Source organism: Halictus rubicundus, chromosome 1, assembly GCF_050948215.1.
Source record: "Halictus rubicundus isolate RS-2024b chromosome 1, iyHalRubi1_principal, whole genome shotgun sequence".
Taxonomy (NCBI): Eukaryota; Metazoa; Arthropoda; class Insecta; order Hymenoptera; family Halictidae; genus Halictus; species Halictus rubicundus.
In genome coordinates this window covers 25792662-25807816 of record NC_135149.1, presented here as the reverse complement: position 1 = coordinate 25807816, position 15155 = coordinate 25792662, and the positions used below count along the sequence as shown (strand labels likewise).

At 43.4% G+C, this 15155-nt stretch overlaps 1 protein-coding gene across 9 annotated transcripts in view; it reads left to right on the top strand.

Annotated features, from left to right (window-relative positions):
* The window catches only part of Da (transcription factor daughterless), a 275108-nt gene that overhangs the window by 245569 nt on the left and 14384 nt on the right, over positions 1 to 15155 (top strand). For 7 of the 9 annotated variants that reach the window (XM_076796347.1, XM_076796332.1, XM_076796365.1 and 4 more), the window contains 6 exons: positions 4223 to 4359; positions 7619 to 7903; positions 8923 to 9084; positions 10609 to 10668; positions 12223 to 12375; positions 12460 to 12577. In XM_076796347.1, the coding sequence (XP_076652462.1) occupies positions 4223 to 4359; positions 7619 to 7903; positions 8923 to 9084; positions 10609 to 10668; positions 12223 to 12375; positions 12460 to 12577 (915 nt within the window). The remainder of the gene's footprint in view (positions 1 to 4222; positions 4360 to 7618; positions 7904 to 8922; positions 9085 to 10608; positions 10669 to 12222; positions 12376 to 12459; positions 12578 to 15155) is intronic. The other 2 variants (XM_076796337.1, XM_076796356.1) reach the window with 2 other exon arrangements.

Here is a 15155-nt window from a genome sequence, read left to right as displayed (position 1 = left end):
CCAAAAGCGACCAAAATTCTAAAAAAATCCGCTGGAAGCATTACTCATTAATTGACTCGTCTATATTAATCTAAAAAAAAACCCACAGAAAATTACACGTTGACACGTGGACTTCTCTATGCAAAATAAAAATTGCAACGATGGTGCAAGTAGCCATATAAAACTTTCTTTAATAATTGTAACAAGTTTGAAACAGTATATCAGCATTCTCAAAATCTTTCAATCCCTCGACTGTCCCAAACTGCACCAATTCGTTTTTGCCATAAAAGATCCCCATTTGTGTCGGAGGATTAAAAAATTGTGCAATCCGTTCGCAGAGCCCAAAAAATATTTTTCCATAATTTTTAATGAATCGCGGTAACGTGGAATGTTATCGGGGATTCCGCGTCGCCGAAGTTCGAAATACGGAAAGAATGTCGAGATTAATAGCGCCGGGACTTAATAACCGGCCGAAGTTTATTCAATTTTGAGTTTAGGGATGTTTGGAGTTATCGCAGGCCGGGTTTAATAGGATTTAGGCGCGAGTTAGCTCGATGGAAATCTAGGTTCAACAGATGGCTTAGGAGAACTTGGGTCGTTGGTGGGTTAGCAAAACTTGGCTGTATCGTAATTTCGATCTGATATTTAGGGTAATCGATGCCCGTAGCGAATTATAAGTTCCCCGGCAGGAGAGTGATTTTAATTCAATTCGAACTTCTAGAACGAGTTCGAACGTTAATTTATCGAAACGTTTGCCCATAAGGGGAGTAGAAACTGTCTGGCATTGAATGTCGGGCAGGTTTTGCATTTATTGTAATTCGGGTACCTACGATCTTTTGCGGAGCATGAACTTCCGGTTACCTAGATAACTGTATAATTTCTACCACACTTCCGTGGAACGTGCGCGTAACATGACACTGTTTAACGAATGAGTTTCAGCAGAATTTGGATTTCACTGAAATTTTAGTTAATTCTCGTCAGTTACATTTTAGTTTCTGTGAAACATGGGCTCGGGATGGCTGAAATTTACAACGGACCAGAAGGTAGATCTACTTCAATTTCAGTGGAACGTGTTTTAGGGTCAGTAGAATCTCCCAAATTAAATTAAAAGTTCCAAAACCTCCAACGCTCTCAGACACTCGGCTTTGCTGAAGGGATTGTGTCATGCACCGTGTGTCAACAATTATTACTACAGTAGCATTTATACTATATTATGTACTATATTAGTACTCCTAACTCTAGAACTAACGGTGCAAGCGATTGCAAATCGAGGCTCAACTTTCGTGGAACCGAGGATGTCTTTCCACCGGGGAAGACGACTTTTTGGAGTAGTGTATCGCGGAGTAAAAAATTAATTACGGCCGCAGCGAGGTGAAAGGTCTTCCAGGCGATTTCCCTATGTTGGATTTTTGCGGTGTACCATTCTCCCGTAGGAATCGCGGAAACGAGCTCGCGGAAACTCTCGCGGGCGAAAGTTTCGCGGACGGATTACCGAGGCGGTAAATCAATAAGATCGGTAAAGTTTTCCGGGTAAAGTTGTTATTAAAGATCAGAGGGTAAAAGGAGAACCCGTTGCCGGTGGTTGGCTCTCCTCCTCGAATACGTTTCCTCGGGCTCGTGACACCCGGTAGGCGAGCGGAATAGCTTATAAATGGGCGTGCGGGGGAGGGGCCGGGGGACCTGGACGAAAAAGTTTTATCAGACATCGAATGCCGGGTAGTCGGGTAGGGAACGGCCGGGTAGTTTGGCTTAGTTTCAGTTCGCCCGTCGAGGGAAACCCCGGCCGCGGAATTATATCAAGCAAAAGTATCAAGAAATACGTTCCCGAAGCTTATTGCTGTTGTTTTCAACTGAAATAATGGCTCTACCGTTCGCCCGTTATCCTCTGTACCGGGTGTCCCGATCCGGGAGCTCGAAAAATTGTCGCTTGAACGGTTTACAAACAGTGTGCTTGGACCTATTAACACGATTACGCGAGAAAACACGGATCTGATTGGTATTCTAGAGCCTCTATCGTTGTCTGGAGCCCTGTGGCCCCGCCTACGGGCACGCCTACTTTTGTTATTGGTTGCAACAGACGCGGTGCCTAATTGAATTGTGTGATAGAGTAGCGACATGGACTATAAGTGTTTGTTATTAGTTAGGCAAGTGAACGCACGTTCGATTCGAGGGTTCAGTCTAGTAGCCCCGCCTACTTTTGTTATTGGCTTAAAAAGTGACATTTTCCAATTGAATTGTGTGAAGGACTGCGAGAAACCTGTGCAGACTTAGCAAATTAGTTAAACAAAAGAATGCAGCTCTGATTGATGTACAACAGCCGCTACCCTTGTCTAGAATTTAGTAGCCCCGCCTACCATTACGCCCACTTTGCTTTATTCGCCGAAACACTCACGTATTTTCTTTAAATCGCGAGACAAATTAGCGAGCAGGATTATGAAACTCCTGTATAGACATAGCAAGTAAGTTAAACAAGTTAATGCAACTATTATCAACGTCAGAGTCTATTAGCTCCGCCTACAGTGACGCCCACTTTGTTTTATCAGCTAAAACGGTTGCGTTTGCCAATTAGATTGTGTGACAAGATAACATAAGTGTTTCTGTTAGCTGACAACTAATTTTCTCACCTCTGTACCATGACACTTGCTAGATTTATTTAACCCCCTTTGACCTTTTGCAAATTGACAGTTTGTGTGGTCTACATTTTTGTACACAGCAGAAATCAGACTTTGTAAATTCTGCACGAAGACTATCAGTGAATATTTAGTGGCCATTTTAATTTTATTAAAAATATGGGGAAGCAAGTTAAAATTGCGAAACATAGACTTAAAAACGATTTTAAAGACTTAAAAAATTGCAGAATAATTGTATAGAAAATTCATTTAGTGAAACAGGTGCCAGATTAGAAGTTCGAGTGATTATCAACGGAATGTAGATCACTATGTGGGTAGTACAGTACATTACCCAGCTCCCCGGAAACGTAATTTACACGGGGTCCGCGGAATCGAATTTCCTCGGCTCGTATCAATTCAACGGGACGTTTTTCTCGCGCCCCGCGGGGGCGTGCTCGTTAGCCGAGAACGATAATCTCGAATGGCGGGTAATTCGAGCGAAGTTCAAGCCGGGTACGTGTCTTTTGACCTGGACAAGGAGGTGCGAGAGCGTTATTCGGGCACGTGCGCGACATTCTCTGGTCACTGAACGCCACGTGCTGCTATTTGTTGCTCCAGCCGCGGCTCTACACGTTCGTATGTGTGCGGATGCAAACGATCCGATTACGGGTGCAAATTTGTAGAATCGCGAGGAATTGATTTTTTCGTATTTCCCTGCGGTGTGCGATCCAGGAGAACCTCGAAATCTCAGATTTTAGGCTTGTTCCGAAAATTTAAAACGTAGACGACAAAGAATTAGTTCAGTGCAATATAAAAGAGATTTTCTAAGTATGTCGTACACTAAGATATTCTGGTTTCAACCATTTTCTTAAGACGGACGAATACACTGATTTCTCTGTATATGTCGCCAGGGCCTCGATGATAAACGTCGCGGAATTATCCCCACTACGGAGTATACCCCGTGAGGGGCCACGAAGGTCGAGAGGTCTCGATACACGACTCTTGCAAAGCCCGTGTTGTTGACATATATCGAGTATTCACTGTATTTCCGAATTCTTTCTTTTCCTCTGTTTTAAATTTCTCCTACTCACTCCTACTATAAAAATACATTTTGGTGATCCGCAGTTTAACCCCTTATCGCACAGTTTTTTTGAAAAAACAAATCAATTTTTGATATACTGCGCTTTTGTTCCATGGAAAAAGGCTATATTTTATTCTTGAATAAATAAGTGTTACAGCTTACAATCCCATGTAAATGATAAATATCAATAAAACGATTTTTTTTTCTTTGCTTTCACATTGTTATTTTCAATTCTCGATTCTATTCGAGTGTGAAAAATTATAGCAGCATAAAATACAACGCCGCTCGAATTATCTCGAGTGTGCACAGTTTGGCCTGTTTAGCGCGCTCGAATTAACTCGAGCGTACAAGTTAAGGGGTTAACAATAAATTCCCCGAAGCTTAACAAATTTGTTGCACCCACCACCATTGTGAAAAGATCGACAACAATGGAATTAAATGTCCATTCAGCCCCAATTTTTGTAAATTAAAGATTGTTTCAAGATTTTGGAGAAGGAGAGGTACATACAAGGAGTTGCTGAAGATGCTAAAAGTGAGTTTACCTTTGTTTCAGATGGGAACGCCGCAGGAACGGGTCCTGGAGATCCATGGACGGGTGGCGGCGGCGGAGTCCAGCCCCCGTACAGCGGCTACGCACCCCCTCACCTGGCCCAGCCAGCCTACCCCATGCACCTCCCCCACGACCCCATGGTAAGCGACTCTTTTCTCCCTTCGGCTTTCGTTCTCTCGTTTGTACGGCACCCCCTCGTTGGCCGGCGGCGATCAATCACGCGTGAGCTCCGCTCGCTTCTTCGGACCCGGCGTTCCGGGAACCCCGTGACAGACAAGAGGAACCTCCCCCATAATTTCTGTCGTTGGTCGGACCAGCTGCCGACGAGGTCGTTCGATTAGAACCTTGCTGGTTATCTTCGCACCGGGAGATCTTCCCCTACGCTTCCGCACGAAACATTTTAAACATCTTCCTCGAGAAAATTCCAACCCCTCGCAACCCTCGAATATTCAGACTTTATAAATTGTTAATCAGCAATCGACAATTTGGTTTGTCCTAGGTCTTTGTCAATCTTCTTCGCTGTTACCTCGGATCTATCAGTTCGGATAATCGAGGTTCTACTATTTCGTGGATAACAGGATTAAATAGGATCCAAAATGCGTCGTGTTTGGTCTCATTTTAATCAGAAAAATGTCACGCATACGCCGGTAAGAGTTTCATAAAAAAATCAGTACAGTCAAAAGAGTATTATCATAAAATTACTATTCTGTATCGTGTAGTCGCCTCTAGGTAAGACACGTTAAAGACTCAGCTCTTTCAGTACATTTATCTTCATGTGCTGTGTACTTTAGGGAGTGCACTCTTCATCCCAAAATCATCGCAAAACATTTTTTCATTCCAAGCAGAAGCTATGCTTGAAGAAAGGACGCATAAAGTCTGTTCGAAAAGCAAGCTCGCTCGCACCTTTGTGGCCGCAGGAAACGAACCCATCAATTCCTAATTTATCAGTTGCCATACACCCAGGTTCCCGAACGACCCGCCATCATTTAGCTAATCCAGTCTGGAGCATATTCCCACAGAGGGTAGGAGAGCGTGGAATATATATTTCCATCATCGTAAATTCCCGCGGCCGGTTTCCCCGACTCCCAACAAGAGTTTCGACTCGTTTGACACTGTCGGATTCACCATGGTCGTTGGCTCCCACTAGGTCAACCTCTCCGGGCTAACTCTAATCCTCTCCATGAAGCAGTGATATCCAGCAGCCTCTCGGCCAGCTGGTCGAATCTCGAAACCTCGCACTGCAGCATCGTCTTGTTTCGCCAGGCTGTCTCTCGCCGTGTGTCTCCGCGAGGTTCGCCGCCTGTCTTCGTCCGGTTGAGAGACACTGTTGACAGTGTACTCTGAGCAACGTGAAATGACTCAGTGGCTTCTATATATAGAACGTTCCTCCCGCTACTCGGTGTTTCTAGTCAAGTGCAGCCTTCGTTTGATTTACGCCGTTCATGGCTACCACGAAATCCTCCGCTCTCCGAACGGCCTGCGTTCCTCGAACGAACCCCATGGAATCCGGCCCCTGAGAGGTGCCCCGATCGATCCCCCGGGAACTCGCTCCCTACCGTGCATCGATTAAAGGGTTCCCGCGACCTTGGGACCCTTATTTCATCGCTCCGCCAGCCGCAATCCTCGGCGGCCAGGAGACGTGACGCAGACGCCTTCTTCGGGCCTTTGTGGAGGAGCTCCACATTTTCTTACTACCTTACTATTTTTCTTTTAGTTGTTTAGGCTCATAGAGTGGGGTAGACAAGTATTCTGAATATTGAGTAAGTGGTTACAGTGTGATTGCTGAAGAAAGACAGCTTGAACGCGGTAGCCTCTCGTGCAGCTTGCTGGAGGTTATGCTTCAGAATTTTTTTACAGAGAACCATGGGACCGACTTACTTGAAATTTATAGGGCGTGTCAACAAAGTATCGAAGCAGTAGACGCAATTTTGTTCACCGAAAATTCTTAGTCCTTGCTGAATTAAAAATAATATTCTGTCACAATGACGACACTTGTTCGTCGTCTATCGTTCCCGTCCATCTGAAGCGAACAATTCGAAATGGCATCACTTTCTACGGAGTATACCCATTATCCACTATCGTGTTAGCATCCCAGTGTCAATTTGGCAAAAACTCGAACCTACTTTCGACAATGATAACGCAAAATTGTAATTTTTTTGGCGCTCAGAAGAAAAGGAACCGCTTCCAGCCGAAGATTTTTGCGTTCGAGTTTGAAGAGAAGCACAGGGTTTCTTTTCAGCGTTTCTGTCGGAGAAAGCCGAGTCTCCCCCCCCCCCCCCTGTTATCGCCTCGTTCTTCCGTTCGTAAAGCGAACAATTAACGGGCTTGTCGGGCTCGTGAAACGGCGGGCACGACCGCGCACGCAAACCTCCCTCTAATTTGTTGATAAATACTCTTCGGTGTTCGCGTACCGGGACCGCGCTTAAAATTAGACGTTTTACGAGCGGGCTTCAGTAGGTGCGAGCGTGCGTGGCTGCACGCCACTAAGCGTATCCGATATCAAAGCTTTCCTGGCCCACCCCATGGTCCATTATGAACCTGAAGAGTCGGAAAGGTCGCGAGGGATCAGTCGGCCGGGACCGCGTCACGGCCACAGAAAACTTTTCGCGAGTACATTTCGTTCGGAGATATCACCCTCGATGCACTTTGTCTCGCGGACTCTTTATCGTCGCCGTTTCGAACGGTACTGCGACGACTGTGACGTCCGACGGACGCCAGCTTTGATCTCCGCGCGGCACATCTAGTTCAAATGTTTATACAGAATTGTCAATACACCGTTTTCAACTTGCCAAGGTTGTTAACCTCTTAAGCACCGTACGCCACTATAGTGGCTTCCGTGGAAAACGTCGGTTTGAACGGTACGCCACTGTAGTGGCTTTCCGTGGAAAGCATCAGTTTGAACGTTACGAACCACTATAGTGGCTTTTCTGCCATTCGCAGCCAGGGCCGCCGTCCCTGGGAGACGGAGTCGCGGACGAGCGGCACCGTACCTGGGAGACAGAGTTGTGGACAAGCCGTGGTTAAGAGGTTAAAAAGGGAACAATAGTTTATTCAGTTGCCGGATTTGCATACCTTCTCGGCACCCATTTAAAAAATATTTATGCTCCAAGGCCCGATTAACCCTTTGGGTAAAATCTTCTATTGCAGTTGCGCGTCTCAAAATGAAAAATCGTGAATCCCAAAATTATGTCCGCAAGGTCGAGAATTGTGTGTCCCAAAATTTGGATTGAAGATCGAAGAAATAAAAGAAAATGGGGGTTTAACACGTTCGCGACCGATGGTACAGATGCAACGGCCAAAATACGGCCCTGTCGTGAACGTGCGTTGGGGCCACCCTCCAGATTCTTGTCCAGGGATGAAAGTTGTGAGCGAAGGGGTTAATGACGATGATCGTTGCAGGCGTACTCGGCCATGTCGCCGAACGGAGAACCGGCGGCGCCGATTCTGGGCTCGGCGGTGACCAGTGCGGCCTCACTGCCACCAATGTCGACATTCCGGCCTACCGGCGCAGTTGCGGCGAACAGCGGTACCGGTGCACCATCCCCGGCGTCGTTGCAATATAGTCATAGTCCCGGTGCACCGACGACCGCACCCTCCGCGCCCAATTCTGCACCCACGACGAACCAGCAACCCACCACGGGGGACAACCTCGGCAAGACTCTTGCGTCTGTAGTCAGCACCAGAGTAAGTCCCACATTGTTCCTAGTCCAATTTTCCGCACACTGGCTTCCAACGTCGCAAAACAACTTGGAAACATAACACTTCGTCAACCTCTTTCGACCATTTCGATGTGGGAGCCTGGAAGTACAGGGATGTCCGGATACATGGCCATCGACTGGGACCGGCGTTTGCTATATGTATGTATATCCCGACCTTCCAGGAATTTGTTCGGACGGTGTCGGAACGCTTCCAACGATTGGTGGGGATAACTCGTGGCCATGTATCCGGACATTACTGTGTGTGCTTCAAAAGTGTTTCATGAAATTTTTACAGATTGTTTAGGAAAAGAAGCGGGGTACCATTTCATTGTTAGGAGAGTTCTTAAATTCTCTGATATTGTGAAAAGCTTTTAACCCTTAGCACTCGAATGGCGACTGTAGGGCGTCACTGAAAATTGCTGTATCATTAGTCAAAATATTTTTTACGCTATTAACCTTTAACGGTCCGGAAGTATTTCAAGTTTGCTAACCAACAAGCGGAAACAAATTCACAGAAGTGACCTGGCACAGTGCTTAACGCGTTCATTATGTAAATATGACAACAGTAAGAGTGATAAAAATCATTTTATTATTTTTATCAGTCTTACTGTTGTCATATTTACATAATGAACGCGTTGTAATAACCCGTTAAGGGTTTAATTTGTTTGTATTTAATAGATTACTAAACATTTCGGTATTGTACGAGTAAATTGCACCATTTTCGTATGTGTAACATGAAAAATGTATATATAGAATTCGAATATTCATTTATTTATTCTCTTTTATTTTAATTTATTCAAATATTCATTTATCTATTTTTTGTATATTTATATTAGTTGGAAGAAATGTTTCGTTTTGGAGATAAAACAGCTTCGAGTGTGTTCTAAGTGTCTCGCTGCGAAGACCGAAGAAGCTAGGAGGTTGTAAGGGATGTTTGGCGGGGTAACCGAGGGGTTCCGGTTTCCGAAGATCGGTATGACATCGGGACGTTTTTTCACCTTGCAGATTTACCCCACGGACCAATCAGTATCGAGTTATAGCAGCAACCCGTCGACGCCAGTCAGTTCGCCGCCACCTTTGACGGGTTCAGCGCCGGGTTGGGCAGCAGGTGCTGCGCCGGTGTCTCCGCACTTCACGGCGGACCCCAACCGTGGAACCATTCACATGGTATGCACCGATGCAACTGTGGAATCGTTATATCATTTTTTCGTTTATGGTTCACGTAACATCGTACACCTGGCCGCTACTTCCAACGAGACCTCTCTCGGACGTTTAATTCTTTTTTTTTTTGCTTTCTCTCTCTCTCTCGTAAAAGAGAGTTTCTCTCTCCGAAGGTGGTCGAATTTATTCGGGGAGGGGAGGGGATCTCGTTGGGAAAGTGCACTGGTGCATCCTCGAACGCAGACACGCTTCATCACCGTTACCGATGCGCTTTAGAAACAGGTCAAGGACGTTCGTAACAGAAACCTCTGGTGCTCACTTCTCTAGCGATAGTTTATCGCGTTCGCACTGGGATCGACCGTGATGACACTGACGTCGTGTTGTCGATGACGCGTTTCGGGGAGGATCGAGACGCGAATCATTCGATTATTACGATTAGGCTCCTGCCGCCACGCATTTGGACACCGTTCGCAAGTCGTCGGGAAAATTAAACATTTCTGGAAATTCTTTTAAAAATTTATGAAACTATGCACCTTCATTTTACGCTATTAATCGTTTTGTTAGCTACCCTTCAATGCCAATAGTTGATCTATTAAATTAGATATTGAACATAGGGGTAGTTTGCGAGAGGCTTTCAAACTTCTCCATTTTCTCACAGATTTAAAAGCGAGTGTATAAAATTATGACAATGTTAAAATGTTTGTAGGCTTCAACGTCAGTGTAAATTACTGTAAAGTGTAAATTTCCATCGACTCTCGCGGTCTATTTCACGGTTCTGCTAATTATTCTCTGTAAATCTTTTACTGAGGTGTGCTTTGATATTGAAAACATTTTCCCGTGACAATAATCCTCGATAAAAATCGCGTGTAAAACATAGGAGGGAACGCAGCGAGCAGCCATCGATGCAATTATCAGCGCAACGAGCGTGACTCGCGTCAAATTAATTGGCACCACGGTTTTCGCACCGCGGCGCGGCAACAACGAGATTAATCGCGCAAACCGCGTCTGCACGGCTTCTGAAATGACCATACGAAACGTATTTGTGGGTCAACAGTCCGCGAATCGCGTCCAAATGCGTTCGCAGCGGAGGACCGGTTTTCGCCATCCCCGCCGCACATTCTTGCATTCGCGAAATCAGGGGTTGATTGTCGCAGACGATTGAGATTGCCACGTTTTCTTTTTTTCTTTTGGCTCCTTTATGCAACGATTAATTCCAACTGCACCCGAAAGTAGCATGCACACCGGACGCATCGGAGAATTCACAACCTCCTGTGCTCGCATCTCGTCTCCATCCCCCTCCCCCGCACACACAACCCCCCACAAACAACGAATCTGCAAATTTCAATCGCTCAGATCGCATCTCATCGTTCGTGTCCATTTTACGTGTCTTTTTTTTCTCTCTTTTTCGTTCACCCGTTTTTACCAACCCCGCCATACACCCCCCCCCCTTTGTTTGTTGTGAACGTTGTGTTGACTTGGTTGTTCTCTTTTTTTTTTGGTTTTGTTGTTGCGTTGGTGTTGTGTGTGAAGCCGGCGCCTGAACAGCAGAGGCTAGACGATGCCATCGGCTTCCTTCGCGACCACGCCGAGGTGAGGATTGCCGATTTTCAGTTTTTTTAAACTATCCAACCCTTCACTCGTCCCGTCCCTCCCTCCTCTTGTTCGTTTTCTCGTTTACCTGTTTAACACCTGTTGACCCACTCATTCGTTAACACCACACTCTGTGCATGACCACTGATAACGTCGTGACTTCTGTGTACACTGACACCTGTCCTCAGAAATTACGTTTTCCCAACCCCCTTTCGAACCACCCCTCTGTCCTCTCGGTGAATCAATCGACAGCACAGTCATAACTGCTTTGAAACAATTACTATTTTATCCTGGCTTCAGAACGGTTAAAATTCACACGTTCCACAGATAAAAAATCATCCATTTTTATGATTCTAAAATAAAATATTTAATTTCTCTTCGATTGTGTTCGAAGTTGTGTCTGATTTCACGTTCTAATATTATGTTTTAATTTTATGTTCTAATCTCGTGTTGCAATTTCATATTCTGATTTTATATTTTAACTTCATGTATTTGCTTCAAACATCAAATCACGAATTTTATTTTTATTTAACTATTCTATGCCTCACAATTTATTTAAATGATTTTATTTGAAATTATGAGTGGGATACAATTTTTAAGAAAATTATTGCTTCTGAAGAGGAAATGGATAAACTACCCATTTGAAGAATGTTTTCCGAAATTAATTTGTAAGGAGCGTATGAGGATACGAAGGCTTAGCGTTTTTTTTTTAATATTTTGTACACAGCAAATTTTTAATTACATAAGCTGTAGTAGCTTTACAAAGTTTAATTCTTTGTTCTCCGAGACGTCAGTAACTTCATCCACTTGCTGACTAAACTGATCCTTGATTTTGTTTAATCCTTAAACTGCAGAGACAATTTTGTAATGATTTAATTACTAACTACTAGTTTATACTACTAGTTATAGAGAATTAATATTTAACATTGCGATTGAGTTACTGACAAGTTGATCTAACGGAATTGATTTATGACGGACATTGTCCTTCTTAGAAAGCATTTAACGTCTTGCAATCATTTACTGATCAGTCAGATTATAATAATAGTTGTGCAATACACTTTCATTGATTCAAAAATGATTATACAGCTTGCAATCGCCAATAGTCCAGATTATTTCTAAGTTACCGGAAGTCCTCCAATGTCATTTCAAAATTAATTGATTAAATTGGAGTGGAATACTAAAAACTAAAATGAATCTATATAAATTCATTAAATGGAAACTCAAATTCTGTAATAGCACCCTAGAGAATCAAATGTTAAAAAATTCTAAGGAACAAATTAGGGGATGAAAGAAGCCCCAAATAGTTCCCTCTGCAGTTCAAGGATGAACAGCGTGCTAATTCCTTTCCCAACAAATCTATGTTCCATGCTGTCTCTTCAACACACCGATACTATTCTTTACGCGCTTTTTCATCGCTTCAAAGACTACGTATAAAATTCCCCACCAGCGTTGAAATTCGATAAAAGATATTCTGAGAAAAAACTATTCGACGCTGGTGACTTTGCAAATTGAAGTCGAGCTGGTGTGTAATCGAGTCGCGTGTCCGGTATTCTGTTGGTACAGGGAACGCGGATGGAGGAGCGACTGGACGATGCCATAAACGTTCTGAGGAATCATGCGGAAAGCCAACTTGGCCTCCATCTTGGTCCCGTTGGTCCACACGGTCCCATCTACTCCCACACATCACCACCGCAGCTGGACCATTTGGTAAGTCTTCATTGTTCTATATAAATATATTGAACATGATTGATCGTTCGATGAATCTGTGCTAATGTATTGTTTTTATCACAGACGAGTCCACATCCTGCGGTAACAGTGACGCAACCACAGGGTTCCTACCCTGGTCTCACACCCACGCCTGACACAGACGGATCCATCAAAATCGAAAGGTTACCTGTGACGAATGCCAGTAAGTGTGACACACTACTTCCCTAGCATAATCGTTCTGTCCACTGGCTCCTGGAATAGAGGACGATCTTCGATGAATCCCAATCTCGCTGCCATTTCAAACATTTACCAAACTTTTCTAGATTAAAGCGTTAAGCTTTGTGAGCTACTTTAAGTGGGAAATTTATTCAAAGATCAATTTCTGCAGAATTTTTAGCAAATTCTTGCAAGTTATTCTAATGGAAATTTTATTTGGAAAGGAAATTGGTTGAATGTTTTCTTGAAGCTTAAGTGTGACACACTTTTTAGTTGTTCTTCTATAAGGGATGCAAATGAAAATATTTTAAACACTGAATATGTAGTTACTAAAAGATTTGTTCTGCTCTTTATACATTTCCTTTAAATTGAAGTTTGAGCTAAAAGATGGGAACAGTTATCAAATATATTTTGGGGGGTTCTTTTCTTAAGAGCTTAAAATGCAAAATATTTTAAACACACGATGTAACTAGTCGACAATTTCTTCTCTTCTGTATATATTTTCTTTAATTTGAAGATTGTGCTAAAAGATATTAATTTAATGGGAACAGTTATCAAATATATTTTTGGGGGGGTTCTTTTAAATATATATTATATTCGCAAAATATTTTAAACACACGATGTAAAAAAAATTATTAGACAATTTCTTCTCTTCTGTATATATTTTCTTTAATTTGAAGATTGAGCTAAAAAATATGTTACTGAGTACATGTACTGAATATATTTTTTGTATCGTGTTTCTTTCTAAGGGATAATTTGAATACCTTGAACACATAATGTAACCGTCATAATGGCGTAGTGGAGAATCTCTTGGTCTAATAATATTAACTTTCCATAAACTGTCAATCTATTAAATGTCGTTGATCGACGGACGTTTTCGATGTCTTCATAAACAATGATGTCTAAATCCACTGAACCTCAATTCACAAATTTTCGTGGATACATATTCAACATTCTTCTCTGATTGAAAGCATTGCAGCAGCATTGGAAACGCAAGAGACAGCCTTAAATAGAGTCTTCTTTGTAAGATCGAGCCAAAGAATTTCATTGAAACTACGCGATCTATTCTTCGAAACATTCTTTTCTCACAGCCAGCAATGTTATCTCCGCTCGACATCGTCGATCCACGTTCGGAATCCCTCGATCACAGCACCAAAGCCTCGGCTAATTCCTCGACTCATTCATTCCCGGTGGAACGGATCCGATGAATAACGTCACAGACCATTTTAGAAAATTGATCGTTAATTCTCTTCGCGGGAGGGGGGAGGGGGGAAGGAACTGTTACCCCGGAAGCGAGGCGACCTTCGCCGAACACGGCGATCTGCGCGCCGCATTATCCTCGAGCTTTGGGTCGCTTAGTCACGAAACCGTGAAAACCGTCCAATTACGAGCAGGAAGCGCGTTTCAAGCTCTCGATACTGATTCAACCGTCGCCATAAACGTTCCCTCTGTGCTCTCGACAATTCGCGAATGCATTAAACCGCCGCGTTTCTCTCGGACCTCGCAGATAAATCAGCCCGCTGGCCGATTGTGTGCAAAGGTCTGACCGATTTTTCACCGTGAAACGTTATCGGTGTTCCGACCGGCGAAAGTACGCAAATTGTGGTTTTTTTTTTCACCGGGCGTCCAATGAAACTTTTTAATTGTGCGGAATATGTCGACTGGCTCTTCCCTGTTCCCGGAATACTGTCGTGAAATGCATATGCACCCGAAACTTTCAGTCCCCTGTTAGGGATGCATCTGGTTGCACAAAGAATGTTTTGTGGAAATGGCTCTGGGAAAATGGCTAGCATTTCTTTTTAGTTTGAAATATTTTGGTCAAATTTTTAGAAAGCACTACTTAAATATCATGTAATAAGATGTACATATTGGATTTTTAAGGAGACGTGGTTTTATAGTTTCAAAACATTTTTTAATTTTCCCTATTTTTCGACCACAGTGTTTCGCAGAAATGACACTGGGAAGGTGGCTCTGGCAAAATGGCTGCCATGTCCTACGATTTTAAGATATTTAGCTCAAATTTTCAGAAGATACTATTTAAATACCAAATGATAAAATGTATATATTAGTTTTTTAAAGAAACATAATTTTATATATTACAAAAATGGCAAAACTCCGCTTATTAGTCACACTTCTATAAGTGTGTTCTTTACAGTGTTTCCCCGATATATGTCCACAACACGGGTCTACCCAGGGACATATATCAGCTAGAAGATACTATTCTTTGATACACTGCCGAACGTAGAAAAGGACAGAAGTGGGGATAGGTCTGTGCCTTTTATCGGCTAGATATTCGTGACATATATCGAGTAAAGCCTGTAATAGGATATAAAGTAACCATGGAGGCTGAATCCGTGCAATTGAACCATTCCAGCCTGGTCGTAAAGCAGCGCATAATTGATGCAAAATGTTAAAAAATTCGTTGAACAACTTCCGAGAAGAAAATGAAAACAGTATCGTCCGAGCGTGGCGTTTTTCTCGCAAAAACCGAGAGATCGAGGGAAAGAAACGGGGAACCGCGGGGGTACGGTAAAAAGGGAAAAGGTCGAAGAAAGAAGCATCCT